Source organism: Lepisosteus platostomus, chromosome 2 (assembly GCF_059453375.1).
Source record: "Lepisosteus platostomus isolate fLepPlt1 chromosome 2, fLepPlt1.hap1, whole genome shotgun sequence".
NCBI lineage: Eukaryota > Metazoa > Chordata > Actinopteri > Semionotiformes > Lepisosteidae > Lepisosteus > Lepisosteus platostomus.
The window spans coordinates 5854259-5873488 of record NC_142612.1 but is presented as its reverse complement, the minus strand read 5'-3'; the positions used below and the strand labels follow the sequence as shown (position 1 = coordinate 5873488).

At 43.4% G+C, this 19230-nt stretch overlaps 2 protein-coding genes across 3 annotated transcripts; one reads left to right on the top strand and one right to left on the bottom strand.

Annotated features, from left to right (window-relative positions):
- The first annotated feature begins 847 nt into the window (after positions 1-847).
- Positions 848-9058, top strand: prozb (protein Z, vitamin K-dependent plasma glycoprotein b). The gene is made up of 8 exons (XM_088647356.1): positions 848-996; positions 2657-2820; positions 3637-3661; positions 5191-5304; positions 6064-6198; positions 6950-7062; positions 7837-7954; positions 8189-9058. Exons 1-8 carry the CDS (start codon positions 924-926, stop codon positions 8719-8721), a joined length of 1275 nt encoding a protein of 424 aa, XP_088503482.1. The 5' UTR covers positions 848-923; the 3' UTR covers positions 8722-9058.
- Positions 9059-10110: 1052 nt separating this feature from the next.
- pcid2 (PCI domain containing 2) lies at positions 10111-18782 on the bottom strand. Of its 2 annotated transcripts, none has more exons than XM_088647433.1 (15): positions 18631-18782; positions 18133-18223; positions 17879-17968; positions 16990-17063; positions 16589-16654; positions 15995-16036; positions 15346-15400; positions 14999-15102; positions 13939-14014; positions 13699-13840; positions 12674-12774; positions 12021-12094; positions 11569-11694; positions 10538-10661; positions 10111-10333 (listed from the first exon to the last, which is right to left on the bottom strand). In XM_088647433.1, the coding sequence occupies exons 2-15, from the start codon at positions 18166-18168 to the stop codon at positions 10244-10246; spliced, it is 1200 nt and encodes a 399-aa protein (XP_088503559.1). In that variant the 5' UTR covers positions 18169-18223; positions 18631-18782; the 3' UTR covers positions 10111-10243. The 2 variants fall into 2 exon arrangements, with proteins under 2 accessions (XP_088503559.1, XP_088503550.1); XM_088647424.1 differs by having other exon boundaries at positions 18602-18739.
- Positions 18783-19230: the final 448 nt, after the last annotated feature.

Below are 19230 nucleotides of genomic sequence, written 5' to 3'. Positions count from 1 at the left end.
AACCTTGATAAAACATGTACACCTTACATGAGCAATGTGTAGGCGTTTCATCATAAGACACACAGTAGAAAAAATTACAGCATTACAAGAAGTTAACATCAGGGACAATTCTTTTTGACATCTTGATAATCATGTACTAATAAAAACACCCAAAGCCTACAGTACATATATTCAACCATTTGAAAACACTGACACCAACTGGACAAAAATGCAATTTACATGAGGATAAATTTTCACAATTCTATCCATGTGCATCTTAAACTATGTCACTGATCATGCTGAATAGCAGTAGCAGGGGTGCAATATGATTATGTGAAATGATTTTTTCACTGTACATTTTCGTTAAACACTTGCTATCTTTAGGATTTACAGTATATTTATTTCTTGTTTATTTAGTTGTGTTTACAATTTACAATTAACTGAACATCTGAAATGTCTGACAGTAATAAACTTTATTTATATAGCACCCTTAAAGGTGGCTTCTCAAAGCTCTTTAAAGAATGACAGCAACAATAAACAAATTACACAGGATATGCACGATGAGTTGAGACAGTAGATGGGGGTACTGAATACAGTAGGAGCAGAGGGGTGAAGAACAGAACCTGTGAACCTGACTAGATTACAAACTATACCAGATTCTAGATTATTTTAGCTTCTCTGATTTAGTGTCATGTTTAAAAACAAAATAGTGCAATGTTTATAATGGTATTACTAAGGATATTCTTTCTTTTCTAGCAGCAGTTGAAAAGCAATGTTTTAAAACAGTGAGCAATGTAAAGTCCACCCCTGCTTTAAACCAAATATTGCCCCAATGCAGAAAGGTTATGCAATACTCCGAGTGAAAATTGGTGATCTTTGTCCTCAGAGTGAAGGTTTTGTTTTAAGCTCTTTGTACAGTAGCATCTGAATAGGTTGGTGTCATCATGGTGTCTTTGGACTGGTTTTTATGTTTGACACTTGTGGGGTTCTTTTCCATAACTGGTGCTGATTATGAAGGTAATACTTTTCTATTGCTATTTAAAAATGTTTTTGTAATGTCAACATACGTATACACTAACAGTGCAACGTCAAATCTGCGTGTTACAGTTGGCAAGACTTATTCTTGGATTTAACATTTTAAGAGTAGTGATCAGGAACAATAAAGCATTTATTGCGTTTTTGTTTTTTATTTGATTCTTGTAAAGGGTTTTCACTTTGAAAAGAGATGTAAGCTTCACGAATCTCTAAGCTTCTTATCAGGAAATGTTGTGATTTTGTGTTCAGCACACTAATTTATACTGTTGAAGATTTTAGACAAAGGCCACCCAGTGTTGCTGACTTAAGAAAAGTAAGTTGCACAGTACAGCAGGATTCATTTCAGAGTAAGAGATCAGACTTAAACCAAAAATGTTTTTGTCAAAAGTTTTTTTATGTTTTTGGTTTCTTTCATTTCAGTTTTAGTTCTTTATTAGAATATTCCGATTCCGTTTCAAGATATCTTTCCTGTTTTCATTTCAAGACAAAAGACCTCAATGAGAGAAAGACAAACACAACAGCACATCCCTGTAGTCATGAGAGACCTTTGCTGCTTTTGATTTGGGATTGAAAGCTATTGCATGCTACACCTGACTGAAGATGATTGTCTTCATTCTGGTCTGCATTTGGCACTGTCACACTTCTCTTATAGTCTGTATATACTACTGTATTACAGTACAGTGTGTGTACTGTATATCATCTAATACATTCAGCAAGAGAAACACGAGCATCTAACAGATGGACTTCAGGGAAATAAATTGTAGCAGCTACACTGACTTGTCATTGAACAGACTTGGCAAATTCATGACGCTGATCAACATTTCTCATGAGCTGGGTTAATCAACAGAGAGTGGAAATCGCAGGCTAGTTCTAAAGGGACTTTGTGCTTGGGTTCACTTCCCAGCCTGCTGTCTGCATGGAGTTTGTATGTTCTCCCTGTGCTTGTGTGGGTTTCTGCTTGTGCTGGTACTGTAGGTGTCTGTGTGCACTCTTCGATGGTCTGGAGTCCTGTCCAGGGTGTATCCTGTGTTTGTGTCCGTGGCTTGCCGGGTCAGGCTTCAGCTCCTCGTGGCCCTGTATCGGATAACGCAGGGAGGAAATGGGATGGATGATGTTAGTAAAAAGGAGATAAAACCCAATTGTTTGCGAGATTTGGAAAATTTGAATTTCGGCATCCGCGGCTAAATCGACAATGTAGTTCAAGTAGGCTGCAAAGGAACGCCTGAAGGTTTATTCCGTGCTGAAAAGAGAAGAAAGGGAACACACCACCCGAAGAAGGCTCCACAGCCGAAATGTTGTGTTTCCTTTTTTCTCTTTTCAGCATGGAATAAAGCTTTACGTGACCCTGAATCGACAATAATAAACTTTAATAATAATAAACTTTATTTTATATAGCGCCTTTAAAGGTGGCTTCTCAAAGCGCTTTACAGGATGACAACAATAGTAAATAAGAAGAATAAATGGCAGGGAAGCACAATGTGAGAACTCTTCCTGGCAGAAGGCACCGAGTCGGGGGGCTGCTGTGTTTCTTGGTCGTGACACAGACAGTCCCAGCTTGATGCCGTTGTGCACTTGCCTGACGCTTATTGCTGCGGCGCTACGGAAAGAAACAGGTCACTGCAGAGCGTCGCTTTTCTTCCAGTCTTTCAGACCCAGGAGGAAGCCGCCCAGATCCTCCAAAGAACCAAGCGTGCGAACTTCATGCTCATCGAGGAGATCCTAAAGGGCAACTTGGAAAGAGAGTGCCATGAAGAACTCTGCACCTATGAGGAAGCCAGAGAAGTTTTTGAAGACACAGACAAAACGGTTCGTATTTTTCTTCGAAATGCATGGACCAAAGCTGCTTTGCTGCTTTTTGTAACTCACTCGCTGGCCTGGTTAAGCCCTTTACTCCAGGGGTAACAGACTGCACAGATGCAGGCACAGGGCCAGTGTGCAATTTGATTCAAACTACGGCATTAGTGTGTATGCGCTGTAGGTGATTTAAGACAGCCCTCTTGCTTTTGCAACAGCAAATGATTGTCATGATATAAACTAAATGTCACACGTGGATTCAGCAGATTGAAAATATTATGATAGTTAATACTGCTATTACCAATTATACAGTAAATGCAAAAAGGGTATGGATGGGGTCTCAGTGTTGGCAGCAATGGCACAAGTAAAGTTTATTTCTAAGTTGAAAATTTGAAGAAATCTAACATTTGGGCTGATGAGCCTTCTTCGGGTGTCATCCGTATTTTTTGCGTAATTATTATCTGCAACGATCTTATTACTTTTTGAGTATTCCAATTTGTTCAGATACATTAGGTATCTAATTAGAAAAAAACTATAAACGTTCACCTTAACTACATATCTCTAATTTCTGCCCTTTACACAGACTAGAGTAAAACATGAACCACAAGTCCCATAAAACATTCCCAAAGCACAACCTGTTCCACAAAACTCCCAGCACACCTTCTAAAAGTCTGTGATCACTCCTCTTTGCCTAACCAAACCATAACAGAACTGTGCTGCTGGCTATTTCTAGAAATTATTTTATTCAAAGTGTCTTCAAACAGAGTTGTAAGGTGTAATGTCCTGCAGAGTTGAACTAAAGTCTGTTTTTTTGTGTTTGTTTTCTAGAACAAATTTTGGGCCGTTTACAAAGGTATGAATGGTGTTCTTACAGAACGAAATGTCGGTGATGTTTCATGCATATATAACTTTCTGGATAATTACACACATTTCTTCAATATTTCTTATGTAGTTAAAGCATATTTACGGCATTTCCATATTTCTCTCCTAACCAGCTCTTTAGCTCATTGAAAGTGCGCTTCTCATAATGAAAAATAAAGATTCCCTAGAACGCCTGTCAGAGGCACAGTGCAGCGCTGGCTGGCATTGCTGCCTCATGGGAACAAGTAATAGGTTTATTCCATGCTGAAAAAAAGAAGAAAGAAACAGGAAGGAGACTCGGAGACCGCTTCAGAGAACACGTCAGGGCTGTGAAGATTAAAGATCTCTCCAAGCCCATTGTTTCTCATTTCACCTCTGACGGCCACGACCACTCTAATCTCTCCGTCTGTGTTCTCAAAGACGGTTTTCCGAACTCATACATCAGAAAGACCACCGAAACTAAAATTATTCTGCAGCTAGGATCACACATTCTCCCTTCCCTTAACGACAGACTACTGTTCTTTTAAATTTTCTCCATTCATTGGAAGTTTCATTTCACACCTCTTGATTGGCCTCTCTTTCTGTCCCCTGCTCCCGTCTCTCACTCCTCCTCCCTCCCAGCCTTTGTTCTCCCGCTACTTTACCTTTGCCTACTGCCCTGTCTCTCTCACACCTGAAGAAGGCTCCACGGCCGAAATGTTTTGTTCTCTTTCTTCTTTTTTTCAGCATGGAATAAACCTATTACTTGTTCCTTTGCAGCCTACGCATGCTGACGCAGCTACCCACCTGAACTATTGCTGCCTCATGCTGGGGTGCTGTCTGTGTGGGGTTCGAATGCTCTCCGCGCGTTTGTGGGGGTTTCCTCCCGCAGTCCAAAGACATGCTGGCACGTTAATTGGCCCTGGTGTGAGTGCATGCCCTGCGATGGACTGGCATCCATCAGTTATTTATTACATATTATACTGATCCACACAGGGCACACCATGCACCAACACTTAATCATAACATACTGTAAGTACAATATATAGATTATATACTTATATAATACGTAGATATATACTTTATGATAATGCACTGATAATACACTCAGGACATTTTAGCCGAACTGAAAAGCAAAAAAGGGCCTTTAGCTCTCATGACTAAGTAATACCTTATTACTTACAGCCGAGATTTGTACAATCCTTGTGCTGAAGGGCTGCTTTCCTCCAGATTTTCTATCCTGTCCAGTGTGGACCCTGCCTTGTGCCTGTTGCATGCTGGGATAGGCTCCAGCAAACGGACAGATGTATAGACCAGATCTAATCATCAGGATCTGTAGGTTGCATTCCATCTGAGCACCATGTGAGAAGTTATTTCCTTAAATACTCATACTTGTTTCCCTTTTTGGTCGTTCATAATCTCCAAAAATGTTTTGGCCTGCTGAAGACAGGAATGGTTTAACATTGCTGTGACTCAAAAGCTAAATCCCGGGTTCTTCACCCTTTGACTTGAGTGTAGATGACCCTGTTTCCCTCTTCCCAGATGGTGACCAGTGCAGTCCCAACCCCTGCCAGCACGGAGGGACGTGCACTGACCGGGTTGGAGGATACGAGTGCAAATGCATGGAGCTTTACAGGGGGGCAAACTGTGAAACTGGTAAACACTGTTGAACTCAACAGCTGACGCGGTATTGATAGCAACAGTGTTTACTGACTGGGAGTTAATCTGTCAACATGAAAGCTGTCTATCATGGGGGAAAAAATGTAATACTGATCCATGTCAGTGATGAACACTGTCCTGGAGAGACGCTTTCCAGCAATCGTGGCTTTACAGGTTACACTAACACCCCAAGACTTAGCACAATTTAACTGTTACCAATTCCGCAAGTGATCTGTTAAATTAGTACTATAAAGGTCATAGGTGACGCTAATCAGAGGACCCTCCTCTAGGTACCAGAGGCCTGTTAATTGAGCCAAGTTCTTGCTTAATTCATCAATGAGGTGCTGCCCACCTTTACAAATGGCTCACCTGTAATCCTGTCTGACACAGTAAGGGTCGAGACTCCTGTATGCCATGTATTTGCTATATCGCAAGTGCATGTGTTGCTTAGGTCAATTCAGATGCAGCTGATTTTTTTTTACAACCGCAGCAAACACCATTTATATTTCTGTGTGAGGTGCAAATGGAAGATGTCAACCGAGGAAGAAGAAAGCCTTGAGTCTCATATTGTAAAAGGCAGTTTACACCCAGAGGCAGATTGTGCAAAACAGGATAGAGATGTTTACTAGCCGGAAGACGAGAGGGTGGGTTAGAACGTATTGGTTTGACTACACAGGTTTAAAAGTCCTGGCCCCCGGTTTATGAAAGGTGGAACATGTGCATTCCTGTCCTTGTGTCTGTGTGGACTGATTACAGATGTGTCACAGTGCACCATCGATGAGCCCCACAGCTGTGAGCAGTTTTGCCACCCTGAGTCCTATAACGCATTTGTCTGTTCCTGCACCAGCGGATACCAGCTGCATTCAGATGGGAGGTCTTGTATCCCAAAAGGTAGTGTAAGCCATACAGAACCTACTGATCGTTTTCCATTTGTTTTGATTGTTTTGATGACTTTTTTCATTATTCAAGTCAGTTACATGAACTGTGAAAGGCAAAAAGTCCTCATGACTGAGTAATTCCTTATTACTTTCAGCTGAGATATTCAGTCCTGGCCCAGGATGGCTGCTCTCCTCTGCACCTTAGAGGCAATTCACAATCCTCAAAGAATAAAGACCTGGAAGCAGAGGCAGTACAGATCAGTAAATACACAACAGATCCAAGTCAAGTCATTACCAGTACAAAGCGGAATGACACCTGAAGACAGGGCTGCCCTCCAGGTCCAGGACTGAATATCTGTGAACTAGAGCAATAAAAACAGACCAGCCATCAGTAAATCAGGTACAGCAGTTCTGGGGAGCAAAACACATGAAAGTCATGTACTACTGACCAATGAGAGCTGGCCAATGGCATAGTCAGGCTGGACCATTTGAAAAAGATAAAGATAGGTTAAAGATATGCAAGACAGTTTGGATTGAGTTTATTTTTATAAGGTTTTATCAAAGGGGTTACATTCTGCCTGCATGTTTCCAATTAGTGGACTGAAATGTGCCATCATCTTTCAGGTGTGTGACACCTCTGGGTTGTTTATGTCACAGAGCAACCTTCCAACATAATTGCTTTTCACTGAGATAGAGTGTGATAGATGAGTTTTCACTGAGAACAACAGTAATGACATGGCTGTTCGTGTGACGTCCATCGACAGTGAAATTTCCTTGCGGGAAGGGGCATCTCCTAGCCATTCCTGAGGGCAGCGGAAAGGCCAGATCTTCAGAAGCTGAGGCTCTGCTCTGTCCTCAGGGACAATGCCCTTGGCAGGTGACACCAACACATTTCATTATTACTCCTTCACCCTTTATTCTTTCTCCAGACATAGCATTCCGATAATGATGACAGAAATCAGGCCAAGTTCTGAAGCTGATTGTAGTTTTATATTTCAGGCCCATTTTTAAATTTGCAGACACGGGTGTTCCCCAAGGACCAGGGTTGGGAACCAGTATAATATATTATGGAACTTCTGTTGGGGAATTTTTTCCCCGCTTCCCCTTAAAACACAGTCAGGAGTCCCTCTCAAAAGTTAAAAGAAGTTTGTATTTCATGCGCATGGGAGCGAAACACACAGAGATGCTCTGTATATTTTTCTCAAAGTAATTCAACTAGAACAGTCCTTAAATATTTTTCTGTTATCACACTTCTCCGTGCTCACAAGATTGACAGTGTTCCAAAACCACAATATCTTCCTACCTCCCTATTTGCTAAAGCTAGCTTCTTTTAATACTATTGGTTACTTAGGTTCGTAGCACGCTTTACTATATAACAGTATAGAATTACAGAGTAGCCCTTGTGTCTAACAGTCTTCTAATCCAGTTCAAACCAGTTCTAAATGTCCACTTTATAAAATATTGCATCTTCGGCAGGAAAAGTGTGTACAAAGTTCACAGAGATCCCCCCCAATACTTCTATGCATTGGAGATTTCCTTCTCCAGTAGTATCAGTCAGTCTCTCGGTTGTCTCTTGGAGGCCAAACAAACATTATCACTATCTGGTATGTTGCTCATACTGTATATAAAATGGTGTCTCTTTTCTGGAAAGGCAATGCTCATCAATGAAGACAACCAAGTATTTTGTAGTGGAGCTATTCTGGGGCAGTACTGGGTGGTGACCACAGCAAGCTGCATCCCAGCACTTCAGAGATTTTACGTTTCTGTCGGTAAGCCTCCAAAACTCTTAGGTCAGAACGAAATAAAGCCCAGATTTTGTTTGGTATTTTTTCTCTTCTCTTACAGCCGGCAATACACGTTCAGAAATAATCTTAGATGAACATGCAGTACTACCCACCACTACTAAGAGCTGGTGCAGCTACAGTAATTGTAGCGTGATGTTGAAGCTATTTTACTAGCTTAAGGTTTCCTACCAACCCCACGACTGTCCATTCTCTTGCCAGGAGGGCCGACCAAGGGTGGCGAGGGTCAGGGACGGATGTTGAACGTGTCTCGATTTGTGGCGCACGCGAGGTACTCGGCCGAGCACCCGGCCAACGATTTAGCTCTCCTCCGCCTGGAAACGCCCCTCGAGTTCAGCCGACGCGTCTTCCCCATTTGCCTCCCCGAGAAGGATTTTGCGGAGAACGTGCTGATGCTGGGCTCGGGAGGCGTGATTGGGGGGCCGAAGGCGGGGGACGCGGGGGGCAGGAACGCCAGCCTCTTGAACAGGCTCTCCTACCTTCCTCTGGAATCCTGCCGGGAGAGGCACAACTTCACCGTCACCAACAAGATGTTCTGCATGGAAGGGCCAGGGGAGGGCGGCTGTGACGTGAAACCTGGCTCCCCTGTGATAACCTCTCACAAGGGCACCTCGTTCCTCACCGGCATCCTCACCTCCCCGCCCAGCGGCTACGACTGCAGGCAGGGGTACGTCTTCAATAAGGTCTCCAGACACCTGTCATGGATTAACCAGCATACAAGGACCTCCACATAGCCAGCCCTGCGGCGCCGGGAAAGAACTGCTTTCACGCTCTCGCCTGACAGCCCTGTGCCGCGCAGCGCAGGGAAGCCACGTGCTGAAGAAAGAGCCCGGGAAAACCGTGAGCGCTGACTAAATCGCTAGCGGATAGCTTAGAAAGGGATGGGATCGAATCGTTTTTCCCCATCGGCATGTGTACATCCGCGCAAACTTCCAAGTGAACAAATCGACAAAAGGAAACCGACATTGATTTATGACCAGCCTGTTGCGCTGGATTTTACAGCAATGTCTAACTTATGGAAAGAGAATAAGATTCAAACTCAATATACATATTTTTTTTGGGGTCAAACAATATTTGTTTTCTCCTTCTGTCAGGAGCCGGTAATCATGCTATTCTTGGTATAAACTATGCTCACATTTTACAGCCCCATACATTTAGCTACGGAATACAACCGCATATTAAACGGTGCATCATTGACACAGGACCTCTTACTTGGCATGCTGAACTGTAGGGTCATTTTTGAGATTACGACTGTTGCATTTCTGAGCACATATTCCGACGCAGAAATGATCTTTTTTGATGAGGCAGAGGACAATGATGACAGTACTCTTTAAGAGGAACTGCAACTCTGTTTTTGTATTTTGGTGTTAGGAAGAGCATTGATGAGTACATTTCAAACCACTCTGACATTGAAATAAAGTAACGTAGAACCTCCAATTCACATCACAAAACAGACTAAATTTCCAGGTATGCATAGTGCCATATTCTACAATTCAGAATGAGGCAAGAAAACATCAGGCGATGAGAAGTGGCCTTATTACATTGTAAAGCAGCAGGCTAGTGAATACATCTCTTTTAATCCAACAGGAATATCGTTCTAGACTTCGAGACATTTTTGCCGACAAATACAAGTTACTTGTTAATTCTGCATGCAGATCATGCTGGAATGTTTCTGCAGTGAACTGTCTGCTGCACAACCTGTGCTTATTCACACGTACATCACATTAGTCATTACAGTGACTAGTAAGCTGGAAGGGCCACTTCACAATTTGTGGGAACTCACACTCTTGCCCGTTGCAAGACCAGTGGTTTGCAACAATATGGTGATTTACAGTACTATCACAAAGTTCATGATTTTGTGCTGAATTTGACATTTGTCAATTTTTTAGAACATCAAATTAATTAATTTTTGTACTGAGATTTAATAACCGGTCTGAGAAACTGGGTCTGTAGTTCCTCTTTAACAGGTGCCCGAATAGAGTAATACAAACCCAAGTCAAATGCTCAGTGCCCAGCGCTCCACACAGCAGAGAACGCTCCTAGAACTGTAGCTCTTTCTTGTATCTCTTTAAGACTGCTGTCTTATCAGTACATGCGATGAACACCAAAAGAAAACAAATACATCAATTATTTTCATTTTTATTTTTTTCCTCAATTACAGTACAAATGAAAATAAAAAAATAGCATTTACACAGAATATACCCAATATCAGCTCCTTAACCAAACCAGTCCCCTCCTTGGCCACAGTTTTGGTGATTAAGACACAGTAGAGAGAGGAGGGAATGGGTTCTGTTTACTGACTACCAATTTCTGATGTTGGTGAGAGATGTAACCCTTGATGTGACCCTGCCAGAGACAAACCAGAAACAAATATCAAATTAATGGATGGGGGAAAAACATTTTGTGTTCCTCTACCCATTCAAAGCATAAAATCTTTCAAAACATCCCAAAAGACTAGACAAAATCCCTTCACAGCAGAATCACAACTTGAGAACTAAGCTTTGGGGTCAAACTGATGTACTGTACAACTGACACAGGTACAGTTCTTACCATGTAAATCAAATTTGCAAGAATGCACTGGACTTCATCAATGTCCACATCTTCCACTTGCATAAACTTTAGAGCCACTAAGAACACATCCAGGGGCAGCTGGTGAGCTTTAAGTAACAGATACCTGAGAAAAAACAAAAAGTTATACAGGTTTAGTGTTTTTACTGCAATCCTTTTGACACCCTATAGTCAGTTAATAAAACCTCAAAGACAAAACCCTAGTTTTATCTCTTTCCATTCAAACAAAGGTTTCGATATTAAAAGAGAATATTCACTGAATTTTCCCAAACTCACAACTTTGTGCCATAAAACATTTCTTCATCAGTGTCTTATGATGTGGATCCTGCAGTTGTCACTGTGACACAACATAGTTCACTTGGGTTTTTTTGAGTACCCTTTTAATGATCCAGAGATCACTGTTATGATATTTGAACCAAACCACAACTGCCTAAAACTCCGCGTTTCCACAGAACATGAAACATGTATTAAATGCCTGACTTAAAGAGGTGTCCATCAGAGAACACTTAAGAACACGAATTCCTACAGGTATTACTAAGGTGTGTGACCACTAAAAGCACTGCTTTGTTTTGGGTAAGAATGTCATGTGTTGTTTCTAGAAAAAGGCTCATTTCTACAGGCAAACAATGACACTAGTTCTGAGACAAAAGAACAAAGTATATTTCCAAAGGCCAGGCGGGAATATTTCAGATGGTGGGATTTTTTTCCCAGTTAACAACCTGTTTTTCACCAAGCTGTCTATACACAGGCTTATCCGTATTAAGATAAGGGACCTAATTTTGCAGTGTATGCAAACTGCCCACCCAATAGTCATTGAATTGGATTGCCAGCATGGCCACAATGAAATGATGGCCAGTGGAGTTTACTCCATTTACTGCCTTCCCTTCCAACATCTCTAAGAGCAGGCAATTGTGTGACACATATGGGTAACATGAAATGTAGCACGTTACAGCCCAATTTTTTCCCCCGCCATCACTCAGCTCCAGTATGACATTTTTAGGGGCTTTCCGCACACTTTCTTGAAGAGGTTCCTGTAGGTGATAATTTTCAGCTTCTCGAGGATGAGGAAGATGCCGCAGCGGATGAAGAACGTCTCGTGTTTCACCAGTGCTTCGTTCAGGAGCAGCAGGTTGCCCTCACTGCCGACAGGAGAAGAAGAGAAGGAGGAGGTTAACGTGGCGCACAGATACAAAGAACTCCAATGCCATCGTACAGAGCAGATTCCTGCTGCGAGGGACAAAGAGATCTATAATAATGGACTCCACAGACATTGATACAGATCACCTTCTCAAAAAGAGAAATGCAGCCTGCCATTTGAGTGTAAACGAAGTCTTAGATTTCAGATGGTCTATGGCAGGGGACATGCACAATAGGGGACCAGACGTAGGTTAATTCATGTACAGCATCTTATCCAGTTCTCCTGAGCAGAGACATAGGTCAGGGAGGAGCTAACCAGCTCTGTTACCTCACAGCCTTGGTAACGTCCGCAAACTGAAGAAGATCGTACTTCCGGAGCAGCTGATGTGTTGGCATGTGACCCTGCAGGGCACAGACAAGCTCAAATCAGGCACTGGGAGAAATCAGGCCCGTCGTCGCTTCCTGATCTCCGTCCACAGTCCTCTCATGTGCTCTGGTGCGAGTCCAGATTCCCTGGTGCGATTTCTGCCCAGACGACTGTGCGCTGTTGACTCACCGCCAGTCAGCTTGCGACCCATTCTACCTGACTAGCGAGTTGGCACGGGACTCGGCTGTCCAATCTTCAACACGCCAACGCCTGTATTTATGGCTAGAAATGTCACATGACGGAACTAGAAATGTATTTAAGAGACAGCTGCTGATAAGTGTTCGACTGAAGCCAAACTTAACGTGACTTTTTTGCAGCGGGCTCCGTTTTTTGATAACTCGTTTTAAAACTGGGAAGGCTTTGAATACTGTCCTTCAAAAATCGTTCAGAGACAGAAATATTGTCAGCGGATGGGCACAAAGGGACCTGAATAAGTGCAATGGTACAATGCAGGTGAAACCTAAAAAAACTGTGAAATGCCCATCTCAAACAGACCCTGTTTGTCACAGCAAAGTGATGGCAGTGTTGTTTCCTTAAGACACAGCCAGACTCACCAAGAGCATTTTGACCGGGAGCAGATAGATGAGAATCATGCGCTTGTTCTTCTGACAGGACCGGTGGCAGTGATGAAAGGCAAACGACAGGTACTCTTCCGCTAGGGGCAGTCAAAGACAAACGACCATCAGAAACCAAGCCTTCACAAAGCACCGGTGCACAAGCCTTAAAACCTGCAGGTCTCCTTGCTGTTTTTGGATGAGGAGCATCTTGGATTTAAACCAACTCTTGAAATAGCCAAGAAATCCACAGGATTGTTCAAACTCAGGGCAGGGAGGTATGGAGAGGAGCTTAGTATGCAGGCAAGTGTAGCCGCAGTGAAGCGCAATTGTGAAAAAACATGGCCAGAAATGAAAAGATTTGTTAGCCAAAAACTGGTTAAGTGAAAGAAATTCCCAGTAATGAAATAATTAGAAATGCGTGTCCTGAGATGACAAATACATAAATTAATGATAATATATGAAGTCCATATAAAACACACAAACACAAATAAAATTCACATTTACGTAAAACACAAAATAAACAGACGTAATTAAAACAAACATACAGAATAAAGGGAAAAGGCCACAAAAAAGGAAGTGCAGCTATTATAAACACTGAACGGTGATGATCGAATGTCTGGTTGGTGCTGATGGCTGAGGTTCCGAGGTAGATAACCGAAGACAGTATGTGGGACAAGATACTTTGGGATAAAATGCACAGACAAAGGCTACAGTTAGACAACAAAAGAGTACACAGACAGGGACTGCGAGGGATGGTGGCCAAGACTGGCAATATACTGTACACATAGCTATGCATGGACTGTGCTGTCCCTGCAGTGCCTGCGTAAAACAAGGATCTAATGTACATTAAACAAAGGTAACCGAGACCCACAAATGGAAAGAAATACTAGTCTGAAAAGGCAGCCGAGCAGCAGTCTCGTCTATTACTGTATAAAAAGCTGCAGAGAGGAGCCCCAGCGGTTGCGCTCGAAAAAGAGCCGCTTGACATCAGTTTAAATTCGCAAGTCTAGCCGGATTCACACCTTGTTTGAAATCGCTGTCAAACATGGCTTTCCTCCCGACGTAGTACTTGTAGGTGACTCTCTGGGCGATGCTGTACTCGTCTTTCAGGTTGGAGCTGTCGATGGCCCTGATCAGCGGCTTGCACAGGTGCAGCTTGTTGATCTGGAACACGGGCGACCGGAGAGCGATCAGGGCCCCTCCCGCAGGGGGCGCGCGCAGCGGCGGCGGCGGCGGCGACCACCGCAAGACATCGGCCTTACCTTGAAGTAGATCTTGAAAAGCTGGTTGATGAGAAACAGCATCCCCCACTTTTTGGAGTCGTCAATGCCAGCGCGGCTGAAAAACAACCCAGCGGTTGAAACCTCTTACTCTTCCCGGTCCTTTAAACAGAAAGTTGCACTCGGCTGTATCCTACGGCTCGCCGTTTCAAATCGACAACTAACCAGCGACAACGGTGCACCAAGTTCTGAAATCCTGGAGCAAACAGAGGCTACAGAAGCCCGTCTTCATCAGATCACTGAAGCCTCACTGGATCTAAGAAGTTGCTTCGTTGGAATATTTGCGTTTTGTTTCTAGTCACACGTTTGGGATTTTATTTCACTTACAAAATACAGGGTTAGTCAAAACGCTGCCGACAAGTATAAATGCCAATTATTTTACTAAAGTTTTTCCTCCTCCACGGGTGGCAAAGAATTGCAAGGTAACTGTTAGAAACTTTGTTATTCATGCTTTCGTTTGAAACCTTTTTTGTCACAGTAACCCAAGTCATTAACTTGTAATAATCCGTCAAGGTTGATGACAGCATTTTGGCTGACCCTGCACACTGGTTAAAGCTCCAACATGTGTAAGAGCTGGGAACAGACTGTTCACATTGGTCTTACTATGATGAAGTCAATGCAGGGTTTGACTGTGTAACTGCGGGCTCCACTGGAATAAAATCCAGCGGGTGTGTAAATCACCAGGACCAGGACTTGGAACTGCTGCCCCTGGGTATCGGAAAAGGCTCAATTCTAGAGGGAATTCTAGAAAGAAAAGCTCCGAGACTGCACACCACTGCTATATGAAGTCTACTGTTCCCCCCCCACACACAGCAGAAAAAAGAGCTACCAGAAGACAAAAACACACAAATCAATAAGACACGTTCCTAGTTCTGGGGAGCTGCGTCAGCATGCGTGGGCTGCAAAGGAACGAGTAAAGGTCTATTCCGTGCCGAAAAAGGAAAGAGACAAAGCGCTTCGGCCGCGGAGCCTTCTTCGGGCGGGAGTCTGCTCTCCTTTTCAGCACGAAGCGAGGAAACGACGCGCAGCGGGCGGGGCTTACTTGTCGCTGGCACAGATGCGGAAGCAGCTCATGAGCTGCTCGGCGGCCTTTTCCAGCATGTCCCCCACCTTGCCCTTGCCCTTCTTAGCCAGCTGCTGCTCCGCCTGGGGAAGGCACACACATTTTCTGCTCCCTGCGGGCGGACTGCGGCGCGAGATTTGAAGCCGAGAAGTCGCCCCCCCCTCCCCTGAGCACTCGATGCAGCTCTTGGCCCAGTGAACACCGCGGATAACACTTTCCTCACCTCTACTGCACTGCCCCACGGAAGAAGAGTGCAAAGAGTGCTTTCACTGAACACCAGCTACGGTCACATCACGAAAGACCACATTTACACTACAAGCACTTACATTGTTGGCGAAGATGCGGAGGTCTAATCCCACTGCATACATTATTGGCAGGGCCCTGAAAAAAACAGGCTAAATAAGAGACCAAAGACTAAGGCCACAGAACTCAACGTAAGAGGGGGATTATGGCATCAGTTGAGTTCAGGTTAGGGTTACTACTACAATTACTACTTGGTCTGGATCTCCAGAAAACAGAAATAATGGAGAGAAACAGTAGAAAAAGATGTAAGGAGCACATGAAGCCCAGCTCTGAGGCAGGAGAATAGAAACTGCCCATTATGTCTCAGTGGACTCACAAGAGAAACCTTCCCATAAGAAAGCAATTATTTGTCCGTGGATTTACTTTACTGCATATCCTTACTTGCACACAAACAAAGTGAGCACTGCACCAAACTTTGAAAACTGCATCATTCAAATAAACTCAAGAAGAACCGAATGATATTCATACCTGCTGATGATGTGAGCCCAAAGTTACAATCTTTAGTATGTTGAGTTTGCAAAATCTTTGGATCAGTTGTCTGATTTTACATTTTGGCAAGCAACTGATGATTCAAAAATGTTACAACAATAAGAATGTATTATTCAAATAATGCCGGCATCAAGACGTTTGTAAAATGTGTTAAATGTATAGATGAGATTTGCTAGGTCTTACCAGTTTTCTTCCTTGTGAGCCTGGAATGCTTTTAAAAATGATGTAAAACATTAAGGAAAAAGAAGCAGCTGTTAATATCCAGGATTAAAGTGCATATCACAAATATCACTGCACTATAAAAGTACAGATTTGACACTGTGTCTGAATCTTTTCGCTCAAATTCAATGCATTTCTGAAGAATATTTTTCTACTGTATGTACTGTATCAAACAGAACAGCCACATTACAAAAATGCAAGACATTTATCTCGAGCTGCCAAGTGAATTATACGGTAGCTCTTTGTTACTGCTATTTGGCTGTGACAATACCATAAAGACGTTTTGACAACATCCCGTGGCTTAAAAAGAATTGTATTGGTGCAGCTTTTCGGTATGAGGTTGCATCATTATTTTGATGATGCCACAATGCTTTTGGGGGGCTTTCTCTGATGCAAATGATAAACTGATTCAATCAATCCTTCAGCAAAGGATTAATGTACTTATTCTCAGTAAAGTTCTGTTCACTGATGTAAATAGCATTCAAATGGTCTAAGATTAATTCAAAAAGTTTGCAGGTATTTGAAAGGTACTGCAAACCATACTGTATTAAAGGATATTGGACCACTACTGTCTGGCACTTGTATGCTTCCACAAAGTCGTGATTTGCTACAGCATATGTACACCTGGAATGAGAAAGAAAAGGACACAAGGTCTGGATTAACAGAAGGCCGTACAGCATCCTCAAGCAAATACTTAATTCTGTGCTACATTCCCACTGAAAGCAACTCCAAATCTGTTGTACTGACGTTGTTGGGCGTTATTTTGTGAATTTCAAAACTATTTGTTTCTGCATGACCAGCATAATTCAGAATAATGAACAGACTGCCTAAGCTTCTTTGACAACCCACCTCTTGGTCAGCTTTAATTTGACTATGTCACTGTGCAATTAGGCAGACCCTAGGATACTGTGGCACTCAGATCCACCACAGTACCAGGGCCTTAAATCCTCCCGCCTTACCTCAGATGTGCCGCAACCATTTCATCATGGGGGGGTTCAAGGACCTGCTGGCACTTCTCCTCGGGGCTGGGGAGCTAAGAATCAAGAATTAGCACAGTGACACGCACCATCAGCCCACACAAGCCCCTGTATTTTGGCCTGTATAATTCAGAAGTTTCCCAAGTGCGTGAAGGGAGTTTTGGTCTCTTTAGTAAGTTAAATATATGGCCAGCTGTGGCCCATGAGAATGCGGGGCAATCGAATTTCCACTTCAGCTGATCAGTGAAGTACTTAACAAAACCCAGCTTCAGCAGTCAATGCAAATGTGTTCCAGGCATTCAGAGATTGTCAGGATACCCCACAAGGCCCGCTGGATTGAGGCTCAACAGAACCAGGGTTGGCCTGTCCATGACACATGACGCACATACAGTACATGAACATAAAAGACCTGCAGTCTGTGCCACTACGAGAGGCCAAGATCATGCACATCATTGGGCAAGATCATCCTGAATCCTGCAGAGCACTATAGCCTCACCTTGGAGTCTTCCTATTAACCTATGTACAGTAAAATGCATTAACAGCCCCAGGGAGGGAAGAGAGAAACTGTTTCAACAAAACGATATATTAACGAGTTAATTTTAACGAGCACCTTAAAGGAATGGGCCACCTGGGACCCACCCCTGTCTTACCTTGTACTCCAACTCTAACCTTAACCCAACTCTGAAGCTCAATGAACCCTTGCGCCTCACTAGACCTACCCCAGTCCCTCACTCTGATTCACTCCGTGCTGCACACGCAGTTGTGTCACTGACATTGACTTGGCCAACGTGACCACTGAGCAGGTCGATGTTTCATCGCAGGTTCCTGGCAGCTGCGAGGGCCAGCATTGGGACAGTACGGAACATCCTACCTGAAGCCTGGAGTTGGCCACATGGGGGTGTTTGAATGACAAAAGCTCAGCACAGAATGCTCCGTCTCTGGTGTCGGTGGCTTCAAGTACCTGGCACGAAGGATGCAAAACTCATTTACAGCTCTCCTGCCGTCCAGCCAGAAGAGGACACTGAAAGTCGAGGCAGAGTTATCTCACGATAAACACAAGTCTATCCTCATTCAAGCCTCCTAACATATTTTTGAATAGCTGTAAGGTCGTAAATTACACAATACCTGCTGGAGGTACTGATTTATTGTTATGTGTGCCATTGAAGATATTCAAGCTGTTCTTTCCTGCGCTGATGTTGGCCCCGTGATGGAAAGCCTAATGAAAGAGGGAAAATAGTTTATTTTTTTTGTGAGACGACAAGCATGGACACATAATTATAACATCAACCGAAATTATTCACGAGATGCGTGATTTAAACGGATAGGAGGACACGGCTTCAAATACAAAAATCATCTGGTGGGTTCTTCACCATCCATATTTGTTTGCGTATTTTACGCGTGCTGCGTTTTCTTTCGCAGAACCAGGACTTTTTGCAAGTTTTTGGCACGACAACACAGTCATACCGTCAAGTCATTCAACGACGTTTGGAAACGTTGACGTTTCAAAAAAAGAAAAAAAAAACCCCACCGGTAGCGATGCCTCCTCAGTTACACGGTCACTAGACGCGTTTTAATTTCAAGTTGGAGTACTCCCTATTAGCATGAACACAACCCTGCACGTACTTTGCATTTACAATCCTATTTTTGTCTCGGCATCAGAGATGCTTCTCCGCGACGTGAACCGCTGCTGCACACAGTCCTGCAGCGAGCAGGCAGGCGCGTAAGGTCATGCGCACGATCTGCTTCCTGTTGGCAGCGTCCATGACCGCGCTACCTGTTAAAGACACAGCATTCACAATTATACTGTAACTTTCAAAGTCTCTGATTGTGCCGTACAGCGCCGGGCGTTTTTTTTTCTTTTTAGTAAGGTGTATGTGAAGTCTAAAATGCATTCATGAAAGGTTCTGCTTGTGCTTGGGACGCCGTGCAAAATGCAAATGATGTGTGGTGACGGCGAATCTTAATGCTGTCAGCCAGTGTGAATGGCTCAGATCACGTTTTTTGGCCTCGATATTGTCCGAGTTGGTGGCACCGCGTCCGTGTTCAGTATGCCCAATGAGTAAGTTATTCTAAGTCTTCTGAACGCGGTGTCCCACCTTTTTAAAAGAACTGTAAGGATATACAGTAGTAGGAGCATTGCAAGATACGGAAAAACTGTTTCGGGGGGTTTTACAAGTCCAGACCTAAACTCTCTGGTGCAACTGTATCCCTTTAATTTCTTTT